This window comes from Chrysoperla carnea, chromosome 2 (assembly GCF_905475395.1).
Source record: "Chrysoperla carnea chromosome 2, inChrCarn1.1, whole genome shotgun sequence".
Classification (NCBI taxonomy): Eukaryota; Metazoa; Arthropoda; class Insecta; order Neuroptera; family Chrysopidae; genus Chrysoperla; species Chrysoperla carnea.
The window spans coordinates 19,847,842-19,862,636 of NC_058338.1; the positions used below are offsets into that span (position 1 = coordinate 19,847,842).

At 29.0% G+C, this 14,795-nt stretch overlaps 2 protein-coding genes across 4 annotated transcripts; one reads left to right on the top strand and one right to left on the bottom strand.

Annotated features, from left to right (window-relative positions):
• Positions 1-783: 783 nt before the first annotated feature.
• LOC123293616 (HSPB1-associated protein 1) lies at positions 784-2,901 on the bottom strand (the record flags this gene model as incomplete). Its single annotated transcript, XM_044874495.1, has 5 exons — positions 2,720-2,901; positions 2,259-2,417; positions 1,933-2,188; positions 1,740-1,864; positions 784-1,047 (listed from the first exon to the last, which is right to left on the bottom strand). Coding segments are annotated over exons 1-5 (978 nt in total), but the record flags the coding sequence as incomplete, so codon positions are not given.
• An 816-nt stretch (positions 2,902-3,717) lies between these two features.
• Positions 3,718-14,577, top strand: LOC123292009 (RNA-binding protein 25-like). Of its 3 annotated transcripts, none has more exons than XM_044872509.1 (14): positions 3,718-3,867; positions 4,905-5,007; positions 5,076-5,220; positions 5,360-5,584; positions 5,648-5,839; positions 6,193-6,299; positions 6,361-6,509; positions 6,576-6,887; positions 7,372-7,527; positions 12,413-12,563; positions 12,630-12,814; positions 12,886-13,027; positions 13,361-13,643; positions 14,120-14,577. In XM_044872509.1, coding segments are annotated over exons 1-14 (2,568 nt in total). In that variant the 5' UTR covers positions 3,718-3,865; the 3' UTR covers positions 14,536-14,577. The 3 variants fall into 3 exon arrangements, with proteins under 3 accessions (XP_044728444.1, XP_044728442.1, XP_044728443.1); XM_044872507.1 differs by having other exon boundaries at positions 4,884-5,007; positions 14,120-14,576; XM_044872508.1 differs by having other exon boundaries at positions 4,884-5,007; positions 6,196-6,299; positions 14,120-14,576.
• Positions 14,578-14,795: the final 218 nt, after the last annotated feature.

Consider the following 14,795-nt stretch of genomic DNA (forward strand, 5'->3'; position numbering starts at 1 on the left):
ATAGTAGTAAAAAATAGAAGATTTAAACAACGTTAAAACTTCTTAGCAATGTTTTTTGGAAAAAATACGGTTCTATGTGAAATAAAGCACATTCTAAGTATACACGTTTAATATTATACTTTCTCATCTGTCACCCCAATCAAGTTCAATATTCAACAATGCTGTAACATTTGTACAAACACTATAAATTCTTGTCAAAAACATCCTTTTAGACGTATGGGATGAAAGCTACATACTTGTTTGCATACAACCGAAAGTGCCGTCTTTATGAGCTAAGGGATCACAGTAATAATAAAATGAGAGTTAATATTTTGAGTTTTAAAAAACAATATCAAAGAGTCATTGCAGACAAAATATAAATTGATTAGGAAAATTATAAATTGTGTTATTTCTTGAATTTTTGTACAATGGTGTTTTCCGTTTAAGCCCTAGGCCTCACCAAGACTTAATCCGATGCTGACTATTTTTATCGCTTTTCAAAATGATATGTTTTAGTTATTTTCCTGTAAAAATGTTAATTTACAGTTCATTAATTAATTTACTTGATATTAATTGTATGACATCTGTATGACATACAGCATTAATAAATTTTTCTGTAAAATTAATATCCGTACAAATTGACATAATTTCATTGTAATCACATTTACTTTGATCAACATCATTATTGAATTTATTAAAAATTGTTTTATTTAATGTATTATAAATATCAATACCATTAATAAATTGTAATTGTTGTATAAATTTTGGATATGATTTAATGATAATATCTATATTATTGTTTGTCAATTCAATAATGCTATTATTGCTTTTTGATTCATTATTTGATTTATTAACAACAACAGTGGCAGTGGCAATATTTTGTTGTTTACATGAATTATTAAGGCAATATTTGATTTGTTCATATAATATTGTTAATGGTTGTAAAAAAATATCTTCATTATTTGGATTTATTAATAATTTGTTACATGTATCTGGTAAACTTTTGGTCAATTGAGCAACTAGTAATTGTACGATTGATTCGTGTAGATGAGTTTCCTTTTCTTGAGTCTGAAATCAAAATTTTATTACAATTAATTATTTACCTCGAAAGTTACAAATATATTTAGAATATGAAGGTAATTCGGATGTCGTTACAAAGAGAGTAAATTAAAAAACAGAAATAGAGAAAATTATTCGAATAATTTGGGGTCTGTAGGACCCATCTTGTAAACCGTTAGAGATAGAACAAAAGTTGAAATGTAAAAAATCTTCCTTATCAAAAAATAAACAACTTTTGTTTGAAACATTTTTTCGTAAATATCACTGTTTGCCCGTGAGGACACAAATTAGGCGTAAATTGTATATTATGTATTATATAAAGTTGTATATGTATGTACAATATGATAGAGTAATCCACACTATTTATGCATGGTATTTCAACAATTAACTCAGTTAATTGTTTGTTTTCACTTGTTTTTAAATACTTTTATTTAGAGAAAAAAACTATCTTGAATGAATATTATTACTATAAATATAGTATGTATTCGTTTTGGGCGTTACTCGCTTTTAAATTTATCAAGCGAAATTTTAATAATTTATTTAAATAAAATAAAAATAAAAAAAAATTCAATTTTCTCAAAAGACTTTTAAGTTTTCAGTAATAAAAATTAAAATTATAAGTGCATATGGGGAAAAAGATTTGTTTTGTGGGAATTGTAAGCGTCCAAAACGAATGCATTCATAAATTTTTGTTTTAATACCGTTGGAATCCAAACATTAATACTGATTGCAACATTAGAAACATTTTCTACATAATGCCACCATCCTTGTGGCACAAACAACACATCACCAGGTTTTAATAAAACTTCACGTCCACCTTTTAATCCTAAAATCATAAAAAAAATTATTTGTTTATTTCTGTAGTTTACCCAAACGTCGTAAGATGAAACTTACCAATTAAATCATTCATATCTGGATGAAAAAAATTAATTTTGCTATAAATACTGGATTCTTCATATGGTATTCTTGTAGGTTTTAAATCTGTGTTTGGTGGAAATAATATCCATTTTTTTTCACCAAATACTTGTAGTACTAAATTATTCTCATAAGTATCAATATGACAAGGTGTATGTGCACCTTTGCTACCAATCCAAATAGTACTCTCTAATCCGGTGACATCAGCATACCCAAAATCTGACCAACTTATATTCTAAAAACTTAAATCAAATTCAAAAATTTTATGTTTGTTTATTACTACATCGAATTATATAATATGTAACCTTCATAATATTCGAAGACGTTGAAAACCATTCGACCATACGTTTATAGTCAAAATAATACCAATAATTACAAATATTATCCGATAATTTTAAAAATTCATCAAATGTTAAATATACTGTTTCTGTAAATCGTTCCCATTGGGGATGGTTCTTTCCACACTAAAATATAGAAAATTTATTGGATTTATTTTTTAGGGAGCTATTCTTAACATAAAACCATTCGAATTAATCATTTGGTAGCCGAATATGAGAAGCCAAAAAAGGCCAAACCTTGCTCACGCAGGTCGCGTTAGGTCATACACGATACACCCCCAAATTGGGTTGAGTTGGAACGGATTGCCTTTAAGTAAAAAAGTTAGCCTTTTTTAGTCTAGAATATTTTTGATGGTGCAAATTTGATTTTGGCACCCAAAATTGATAACAAGTTCATGGGACAATAAATAATTACTGAATGTTTATACCTTGCATATTGAATTGTATCCTTTTCGAAAAGGTAATTGTAAATCCTTAAATTCACTCCTCCATAAATTCATTGTCCAATTATTAAAAAAATTAATAATATTTTTAAAAACTAGTGGTTCTTTTGCATTATCAATCACATTTTTTAACTCGTATGCTTCTGGTTTTTTATTCATATTTATCAGATTGAATTAAATATATAAAACTAATGAATTTTATGTAAAACTTATAAATTTATAATAATATTGAAAAAATATATAATTTCCTTTACTTTGTCTTTTAATAAAAAATAAATAAAACCTTATTGATAAAAATTGATAATGATTATCATTGATCTGAATAGCCCCTGGATAGAGTATCACATATGACGTCATTGTTTCGACTAGAATTGACAGCTTAATCAACGCTACCGTATTTAGAGAACGTAATCACGTAAACGTAACGTAATTACTTAATAATGTAACTAGTATTCTGGGAACGTAATAGAAATAGTGGTTGTTTACTTAAAATTTTAAACTTCATATTAACTTCAAAAATTAATGCTCGATATTTAATGACGTCATATCGACCACATTTACAAATTTTGTATGTTGGTGTATGTTTAATCGCATTTTTCTTTGATGATTTTCTTATTTGGTCACATTTCATAGTGTGGTTTAAGTTAGGATTTAATTCTTTAAAACATTGTAGAAGTAATAATGTTTTTATATCAATATTTTGAAAAGTATGAGAAAGGCTGAAATTATTTTGAAATGAGACCGATCTCCCAAATTTTGCATTTAAAAATTCTATGAATATGACGAATGCGGTATAAAGTCATAAACTGAGGGGCTTCCAGAGAAGTTTTTTTTCAGACATTATTTTAAAGCCTAGATACATAATTTTATTTTATAAGATACCAATAGAAGTTTTCTATCCAACTTTATTGAGATTAGTGAATTGAATATAGGGAATTTTGAAATTTGTACGATTTGGTAACACTTTCTAACCAATATGGCATGCTTATTACAAAAAAATATGGCAGTGTTATCTGAATATTTGTGAGAGAGTGCTATCGTGTAACATATTTAATTGAAGTGAATAATATATTTTCAAAGTGGTAATTATTAATATGTACAATAAATTTGTGTAATTAGGTAATTTAAAAAATGTAAGTAAATAATTTTGTTTTATTCAAAAATAATTGTGTAATGTATATTGAATAAAGTAGTTTTTTTAGTTTTATATAAAATGTCAACGATTTAAACATTTTTACAATTTTTCAAATCTTATGATATTTAATACTAACTTTTTTTAAATTAGATTGCGTATAATTGTTTTAACGTTTTATTTTCGATAAAAATTTGTTTGTTTCGATATATAGGTGTAGACTTCTGAATAAATCGATTTCTCAGATGTCTATATATCATGTACAGATGGTTAATCAGAAATAAAATTAAACTGTTTCAAATTGATTGGATTAAATTATGCTTTTATACGAGGACGGATTAAGTGCGTATATTATTTAAAATAGACAAACAAAAATTCTGTTTATACCAGCAAGATCTACTTTCGGCAAAATGGAAAAATGCCATCGAAAATGAATAATAATAGGTGAAAAGTGAATTAATAAATTCGGCTGAGCCATGAGTTCTTGAACTCGCTCATATAAACTTAAACTATTGGTGTCATATTTTGTCTTTGACCGTTCAAACTATTAATCAAGTTTCTTCCATATGCGAATCTGAATTTTTCGGCATTAAGGTAATTTGCATAATACAGCCCACAGAAATGCGCACCTTAATTTGAATAAAATCTCTTGAGTTTTAACTTATCGAGATTCTATTGTTATACGTTTTTTAAAAGATATTATAAACATTTTTGATTTTTTTTAAATAATAAAGTCATTTCCAAAGCCGGGCTTACGCAGTACTCATATAGTAGCTGTAATGCTAGTAGATAACTACTTGCAACCCAACTCCATGAAAGTTGCTGGCTGTACTTGTCTGTTTAAAACCAGTCCCGAAAATTTCAATTATTAGCACTAATCCGAGTGAGAAGAACATGAACTTCTATCCTGTGATAAAATCCTTCTAAAATTGTTGATATCTCATAAAAATTATTTATTTTATTCAGTTTTTTTCTAAATAGAATCCTTATTTAGATAATAAAACTTGAATTTTACAGTATCATGTCTTATCCGGGCAGGCCTTCACTTATTCCGGGTGTTCCGGTCCCGCCTCCGATGACTTATGTACCAATTACTGGTCCACCACCAACGCTGCTTCAACCAGTAATGCCAATTCAGCACGTATGGAAAACAAAAATAAATTGATATATATTTTGAAATAACTAAAAATTTGTTTGCATATTATTTAGATGATGCCGGTTACAGTACAAGCGCCACCACAGCTGAGAAATTTTCGACAACAAAATCCTACCCAAGCAACTCAAGCTAGAGCACCGGCACCTCAACAACCTGTTGCAAAACCTACTGAAGGGCCACCAGTGACAGTATTTATTGGTAAGGTATTTTTTAAATATTAACCCCACCCCCTCCCCCCCACACACATATCCTCTCTAACTATTTACAGAATACCCGTGCTGAAAATATAAAAGTAATATTATAGATTAATTTATTTAAAAATTTTATAATTTTGCAGGAAACATCACCGAAAAAGCTCCAGATGCTATGGTAAGACAAATATTAGCAGCTTGTGGGCCTGTTCTTAGTTGGAAACGTGTACAAGCTTTTGGTTTTTGTGAATTAGCTGGTCCAGAAGCTGGATTACGTGCTGTTCGTTTACTTCATGATCGAATGATTGGAGAAAAACGACTTGTTGCAAAAGTCGATGCTAAAACTAAAACTGTATTAGACGAATATAAAAGTAATAACAATTAATTATTAATTTTTTACACTTATTTAACAACTAACTAATTTATCAATTTAGCGGAGAGGCGAAAAAAATTACAAGGAGAAATTGGAGAAAGTTCACCATTACAGGATGAACAAACAACTGCTGAAGATGATAATTATTTAGATGATGAAATGCGAGAGGATGACAAAAAAGCAATTGAACGCATAAATGCCATTGTACAAGAATACAAAGAAGAAATGAATAATTATGAAGCCCATTTACAAGGTAGGTTCGAGATTTCATAGGAAATGGGAGTGTTAGGGACACTTAACCATTGGATACTAACTACTGGTGTGTTTACAATGTTTACATCAACATTTGTGTTCGATTTTTTAAAATTCGAAATAAATAGAAATGTATATGTTACTTTCAACTTGGATACTGCAGCCCTGCAAAAGAAAAATCCTGCAATTATTATTATTCTTTGGACAAGATCTCTTCTACTTCTAACTCTCGTAATATATTTATTTTTAACCCAAATTGTATTACTTGTAATTGCCTTATAATTTTTTATCTACACGGGGATAGTTTTTACTCCCCAAAAAATAGGTTTATTAGTAATTTTAACCTTGTTTTAGAAGAACAATTAGAAAAAAGGAAAAAAATACTCGATGAAGCTGATATTGAAGAAGGTAAACGAGATTTAATTACAAGAGAAATTGGTAAATTTCGAGAAATTATGAAGGTAAGTTGGTTATTTTTAATGGTATATTTGATAAAATCACATAGTAAGTTTTTTTTTATAGAAACAAGAACAAGAAAAAGAAGTATCCAGGAGGCAAAGAGAAAAAGATCGCGGTGGTGATGATTCAAGAGAGAGAGATCGTGACCGTGATAGAGATAGCTTAGACAGGGATAGAGAAGACAGTAAAAGTAGAAAAAGATCCCGGTCGAGGTAATTGTTCACTTGTAAAAAAGTATTTTTGATTCGATTGTTATATAAATGTCATTTCATTTATAGGTCTCGAGACAGGGAACGTGAACGTGAAAGAGAAAGAGAAAAGGAACGTGAAAGGGAGCGAGAGCGTGAAAGAGAAAGAGAACGTGAAAGGGAACAACGAGAACGTGACAGAGAAAGAGAACGGGAAAGAGAAAGGGATCGTGATCGAGATCGCGAAAGAGATAGAGATAGAGAAAGGGATACGGAAAGAGATAAGACAAAAAGTACTAAAGAAGTTTTAAAAGAAAAAGAAATGGAGGAAGAGGCTAAAGAAAAAAAGAAAGCTGATAGACGAGCGAGAGAAAAAGAAGCGGCCTATCAAGAAAGATTACGGTGAGTTTCGATATTAAAATTTACTTAAATCATAAATTTACTACCGCTAATTCTGCTTGTTTGGGCCTATCTTTTTGGTCAAAGGCTACTGAATTTATTATCATGATATGACGATATTTAACTTTATAATTTATTGAATTAATATTTCGAACATTTAGTATTCGTTTTTGTTTTATAATATTTACATTTTTTGTTGCATTAATGATAATTTTCAGCATCAATTTGTTTATCAATGTGATAATTTCATCCATTTCGACTTCTAAATAACTACATAAACTCTCAGCATTCAGATTATATCAAGTAATTAAACTATTTTTATGATTACAACTAGTCAAGGGTTGCGTTTGTAAATTGCTGTGAATAATTTTTGGTAAATTCAATTATATTTTTAAGACACGAATTTTGTGACGAATTTAATTTGTAACATATTATTCGGTGAATCACCTTTTCTGCGACCTATTTATATATGCGTTTATTTTTCTAGAACATGGGAAACTCGAGAAAGGCGAAAAGCTAAAGAATATGATAAGGAACGTGAAAAAGAACGTTTAAAAGAAGAAGAGCGTGAAAGAGATGCAAAACGTTTAAAAGAATTTTTAGAAGATTACGACGACGAAAGAGATGATGCAAAATATTACAAGTTAGTATTTTTAATTAAGAATTGATTTTAGGTGTACTAATACTAGACGATTTGTTTATTTATTTATTTTTTTATATATATTATATATTTATTTGGGTCTAATAAATTTTAAAAACAAAAGTGTACATTTTAGCCTCCTGCATTAGTGTAAAACATTTTTTTAATTAAACATTTTTTGTTTTATAAAATGTACAATTAATTACTTTTACTATGTATAAATTCATTAATTATTGTTAAACTAGGCGATAAATATTTGAAAATCGTTCATTGTAAAAGCAAAATACCAGTAATGGGGTTTTAATTTTGTAAATTATTTTATTTATTGTCTACACTAATGCAGAATACAGGATAAATTCAGAGAAATTCTGAATTTGTTTAATATGATTAATCATTTTTCTAGAATGTCAGAACATATTAGAACTATGCCGACAATTGGTAAGATGTTTCACTTTTTTCTTTTCTTAATTTTATTTATTATTCTTGTAAAAAATATACCGATTTGTGTTTCATTCAAATGCGTTCTACCATTATTATTTTATTACTCTCCGCACACAGTCGTACATCCATCATTAAAAAAACGAGAGGAATTTTTCCTAAAATATATATATATGCAGATCCATTACTTTTAGGCAAAAGTGTGCGTTCATTAGAATAAAAGATGATCCTGAATTTTTGAGCCCGATTCATGCAAATGGATGTGTCGGAAAATTTTTTAAATATTGAAAAGAGTCAATTCAGTCATTTTCAAAAAATTTATATCTTCTTTTTTTAAATTATTTAGAGACTTGTTTGAGACGCCATTTTCCTCTCGAAACCCTGGTCATTTGCTTACACTCAAGTCTGGCTTCACAGCGACCTACTAACTAAACCATTTTTTCAGAGAAATTTTGCCTATTTTTAAAATGCTGCTATATCTACAGCTTTCGAAATAGAGGGTTGATAAAAAGCTGATATTTTTTGTTTAGGTATACTCTGAAGAAATCTATCCGCTTTTTACTTGATTGCTTCTATTTCGTTAAGTTATGGCCACCTAAAGCCGATTGATTTTTGAAAAATAGTCATAATCAGATTCAGAACTTTTTTCTATCAACTCGAAATCCTTTAAAATTTTCAGGGAATATACTTCATTATGAACTAGTTTCGTTATATTCTCAATTTTTTAGAATTCTCAATAGCGAAAGGATATAAAAACGACACAAAGAGAATACGGAAGAGAAAGCTCACAGCAGATAAATCTACCGAAGGCATACTTACTTCTTCATTATCTGAGCAGAAAACATTCAGAGTGACAGTATATCTAGTAATTACAGACAGACTTGTGGTTGCGCTTCAAAAGAGGCGATTCTGGTTATTTAGAAAAATGGTTTTTTTTATGAATACATCCATCTACATTCTTATTTAACAACAATAGCTCGTGTCGGAGAACTGCCCTAAATAACCAACGCGATTTTAAACATTCCAAGAAACAAAGAACTGAAATGAGGGAGGCGGGGGTCGCTAATTTTTGAAATTGTCTACTGGCGCAAAATTTTTTAATCCACCTCTAACGCTAAAGATGTCAGATCAAACCAAAGGTATACACCGCCGTATATCCTCTATACGGCGGATATTATATAGCATTAGAATAGAATGCCGACTTTCCTTAATATACGAAAATGATAAAAAGTTCTGTCAAAAAGAAACCAAATAATGCAATGAAATTAATTCTTATAAAAATGAAAAATAATGGTGGTAGAACCTGTTATTTGAAGCAAATCGTTGTTTATTCGTGTCGTAAGTATATTCAATTTTTCAAAAAAAAAACCTCATAAGACAACTTTAGTTGTTATAAGGCGTGTGTAATTTGTTCCAATTCATAATAATTATATTCATTTATCATTTGTCTGTTTTTGAAGGCTATTCCTTTGTAAAATTTTCGAAGATTAATGTGAAAGAAAAAGTGTAATAATGCTTTTCAAATGGCATTCTTTTTAAATTTTGGAATAGTCTTTATTTTTTTTGTTTATATAAAAAATTTGCTTATTACTACATGAATAGGTCCGTTCACACCTATCTGATAAAATATTAACCAATCAAAAACTAGAGTGAGTATGCACTTTTGTATGTTTTTATTTTATTTATTTATATTTTTTTTAGGAAATTTTATATTTTTGAAATTATATTTTCTGATGTATTTCTTAATTTAGAATTCTTAATAATTAGAGAATATTGAAATTTCATTTATTCAGAAATTAAAAATTAATGTTTATTCAATTTATGCATTGGTCAGGTATTCCTACTTGATGGTTTTGTATTTTTTTTTACTTTCGAGCGCTTAAAAAGTAAGAAAATCGATGCTGCTTCATTTTATCACACATAACTTTAGTGTAAGAATTTGAATTTATAGTTTGGGTGTACAGGCCAGTTGAATTAAATAATCATAACAAAATAGTGGCTAACGCCTTCCATATTGATATTGTTGTCATGTCAATTTTTCTGTTACACCTCATTTGTTGGAATTGTATAAATAGAGTACAGAGTATAAATACTCTATATAGAAGGCAGAGATATTTGTATGAGCTTAAGTAAGAGAGGAACTATGATAATCGCTCTCTGGAATACCAAATATCAATTGAATATACCATATATTAAGTTTTTGTGACGAGATACATATTATTTAACCGCATTACATTTTTTGAAACTTATTTGTCAACAATATGACATTTTATGCCTGCTTTATTGGCATTTTGTTGTTGTCACATTTGGCATCGTGGTTCTAATAACCCCTTATTTTTAAAATAGTAGCCGACTCGTGCGTAATTCCGCAATGCTGTACGGTACAGCCTGTATCCATGACTAAAACAGGCTAAAGAAATAACGTATAAGTTTTAAAAAATATTAAGAGTAATTTACTTTCTTTTTACTGTGTTTGGGCAATTTTATTACAGATATGATGTAAAAATTACATACTGAACTAAATTATTTCTTAATAACCAAATCGGTGCGGTACTTTTTTAGATCGTGGGTCTAGTTTTCTTCATTAGCCAGCATGGTAAGCTTTGAGAATTGAGGGGTAAATAATGAAATTTTATAAAGGAATAAGGAAGATCTGGCGGAGTGAAAGAAAAACTAGAGAAATAATATATAAGATGCTCATACGTCTGAGGTTTTATAGTGCAAGGTGTAACAATTTATTGAACTTAATCAATTCAGTCAACATACATCGTAACAGTTAAATTTGAGAGAATTGAAATGCCTGAATTACAATGTATTGAATTTTTAAATTTTAAATATATCAGAAAAATAATTGATGATTTGAGTAAATATTTGTAGAATTAGTTTATACGATGAATTGTTATTGTTTTAACATTAAGGCCGATTAAGATATGATAATTTTTCTTTTTAAAACTATTGTTCTGTGTATGATAAAATATTATTGCGAGGTTTTACATACAATATTATATTATAATATAAAATATGCTCTGAAAATGCATCCATATGTGTTATAACTATGCTACAGGCTTCAAACCACTTCTGTCATTATTCAATATGATTATTACGTCTGACCATCTTTTTGAATGGGCGATTAACTCTCAATACGCATGAGATGGATTCACATCTGTTCTTTTTTGGTGAGAACTACAACCACACATTCATATGACAGATAACAAATTTTTTTAATTAATGTTTTTTTCTTAAAATAGTTTTTAATTAAAAATAATTACAAAATTTTCTGTGCCATGTATTAAATTTTTGTTAGAAGTATATTATTTTATTTTGATAATTGTACGTTCTGAATTTTATTTTAGAATTGGCAAATTTGTTTACTGGAAATTAAATTGAAAGTCTATCGCGTTGGATGGAATAGAGGCTCTCTTCCACACTCACTTCCAACCGTCTAAAATTTTCAAACTTCAACGCTTGACAACCCTAATTTCTGACAAGTTTTTCAAGGCAATCATATACCATCGTATTCGTATCTTTATTTTGATATATAATTTATTTGGTTACTTGATCGGTGAAGGTACCATTTTTTAATCACCTTTATAAATTAAGCAATCCTATAGCCTTGACAAGAAAAATGTAGGCAACTCTACGTTTGCATATTCTATAGACTTCGGACTTTTAATTGGTGTCAAATTTTTTTGAATACTCCATCGTTGAAGGTATTGAAAAAAATAACCTTTTATACAATTAATTAAAAGTATCCTTGACAGGATTTCATTAGGCAACCCATTTTTACATTCGTTAACATATCATAATTCGTAAAAAACAGATTTCGTCCGGTTACTCGATCGATGAAGGTCGTTTTATATACGTATCTTAGACTAAGAATCTTGAGCACCCAAATCTATAGATACTCTGAGTGCCTTTCGTAAATAAATAATATAAATTGAATCTCCTAGAAACAGTGATGCCTTCTACAGACAAGTTATATTAGAGGCAAATCATAATTGATGATTCAGTACATGTTAGAGCTTTACTTATTAACCAGCACTAAAAGTAATCTGACTTTCAATTTATTTTCAGTAAGTGAGATATTTCAATAAATAACGAATTATGTTGAAATACTTAACAAAATAATCCGTTTAAATATGTAAATGTAGTTTTTATTTTATTACAAATACTTCTAAGAAAAATTGATGCGAAATTTAAAATCATTTAAAAAAATTATTACATAATTAACACTAATTTTCTTGAATGAGGAAAGCTTTTAATAAATTGGCAACTACAAGACTTTTCATTTTCTTTGCGTTAATTATAGATAGTCATAAATATGGATTTTGGATTTATGATAATAATTCTTTTAAATGAATTTCTTTTAGGCTGATATTGTTTATTAACTTTAGGTCATATTGAAATTGAAAAATTTGATTAGATAACTATTTTATTTATCTTTTTACAGAGGGCGTGAATTACAGCGTAGGTTGGCTGATCGTGTAAAAGAGGCCGAAGCAGACACACGTGATAGGCAAAAAGAAAAGGACGAATTAGAAGAGTTAAAGAACAAAATATTCTCTAGTTCGTATGAAGATCCTACTGCTGAATTTGAAAAGGTATCAATATAGACTTACTGTATATTTTTTTTTTTTTGTCTTAGTTTCAAATTTTATTGTTTTAAGGTGCGAAAAGAACGTGAAGAATTATATAAACCAAAATTATTAATCGACGTTAATTTAGAACAAAGTAAACAGCGTGAAAGGGAGAGAGAACGTGAATTACAACGACAGTTAGCTAGGCAAAGAGAAGCTCAAAGGGAAGCTGACCGTGAAAGAGATCGTCAAAGGGATAAACAAGAACGAGAAAGGTAAAATGAAAGTTATATGTAGAAATAGAAAATTAATAAACGATAAATAATACGTTTTTGTATTATAATAGATATGTACTGGAACAAGCTGCACAAGAATTGGCGGCAGTTGAAGCAGAACCTATTGAAAGTGATTCCGATATGGATAATCAACATTTCGATGACGGCGGGCATACTCCTGAACCTGTTAAACCAATAAAATCCGAATCAAATGTAAATATTTTTGACGTTTATACAAGTTTTCCACCAGTCTTGATACAATGACATGTTTGATAACTTTATTTTAGTCTAGCTCTTGTGTCTCGTAAAATTTTATTTTGCTTTACGTAACAGTTATGTAAATTTTTAGAAAATTACTTCCAAGAGAGGCGTCCACAAAATGCGAATGGATATAGACAGACGCTATAGAGCCTAGCATAATAATGTGTGCAAGAGAGAAGGAAAACATTTTATCTTCATTGCCCCTTCTTTCTTGCCTTGTGCTTCACCTCTTTTAACGAAAATTTAATTTGGAAATTATGATAAATTGATTGAATGATTTTTTAGCACCATCCACCGGATGAAGACACGCGGATGTCAGCAATATCTTCATTAAATGATAATTCAATGGACGCTCAAACAACACCTGTTTCTACTTTTATAAACTCACATGGAGCAATATCTGCATCAGCTGGAGAGAAAATGCTTACGAAACCAATAACATTTTCACCAAACCAGAACGCAATTAAAGACAAAAAGAAGAAAGTTGACTTAAAAGAAGTATTTAATACAGACGATGATGATGATTCAAATCTTGTAAATTCGAAAAAACGAAAATTAGTTCCTTTGGGTGAGTTTAGTTATTATTCGAAGTTTTTACAAATATTATAATAGATTCTGCCTTTTATTTTAAATATTTTCCACCAATTTTTAACCCCCATTTACAAGCCAAACTGTGTATAATTACAACTAGGCCATTCGACTGTGTTCGCCTGAAACTAGATCACTGTTGAAAACGGTGGTAGGACTCTTGACAGAACAGTGTCGTTTGAACTACCACCTTCATAACAAAATCTCTGATGATTACACCTCTAGAGGGCCTGCATAAAGGGTGATAAAACCTCCATACATATTACATATTTACATACAAAATTTTTGTAGCTTTTGGACCAGATGTTTGATTAATGGGATAGGGCTTTGTTAATTATCGTTGTCGAATACTTTCAACTATTGAGTTTTGGAACGTCGAACGGAAATATAAAAAAATTAATTTAAACCTTGTTTTCTATTTAACTATGAAATTTAAAAAATGGTGTTTATTTTCAGATTATAATGAAGATAAAAAAACAAAGAAAGATAAAAATGAGAAAAAAGGTGGCGAGGAAAATAATTCTAAAGTACAAGATGAAAAACGTAAACATATAAAAGCATTAATTGATAAGATACCAACAGAAAAGAATGCGTTATTTGCATTCCAATTAGATTGGTCAGTAATCGATAGTAATTTAATGGAGAAACGGATACGACCATGGATCAATAAAAAAATTATTGAATATATTGGCGAACCTGAACCGACCTTAGTTGATTTTATATGTTCAAAAGTATTAGCAGGATCACAACCTCAGGGTATATTAGACGACGTGCAAATGGTATTGGATGAAGAGGCTGAAGTATTTGTGGTGAAAATGTGGAGATTATTAATTTATGAAGTAGAAGCTAAGAAATTAGGTTTAGTTAAGTAATGTGATGAACTTTTTTTTAAATACAAGTTATGTATTTTATCCATTTTAAAATAAACGAATTGATAAAAAAAACTTCTTTGAAATTAATTTGTAAATACGATTCCTAACTAAAGATTTGTGACAAACTTCAAGATTTGATGCTGTAAATTTTCCAAGGTTCAAAGTGCCATTGTGCTATTTAGAAAGCTTAAGATTTTCTACCGTTATATTTATAGCCTTTTTTTGATCTCTGACGTTTACAAATTGGGGTTTAATTAATT

Excerpts from the sequence above, each read along its gene's own strand:
- LOC123292009 (XM_044872507.1), top strand. The coding sequence starts at position 4,888 with ATGTCTTATCCGGGCAGGCCTTCACTTATTCCGGGTGTTCCGGTCCCG. Across the intron at positions 5,221-5,359 it reads ACCAGTGACAGTATTTATTG|GAAACATCACCGAAAAAGCT; the intron begins GTAAGGTATTTT and ends ATAATTTTGCAG. Across the intron at positions 7,528-12,412 it reads GATGATGCAAAATATTACAA|AGGGCGTGAATTACAGCGTA; the intron begins GTTAGTATTTTT and ends ATCTTTTTACAG.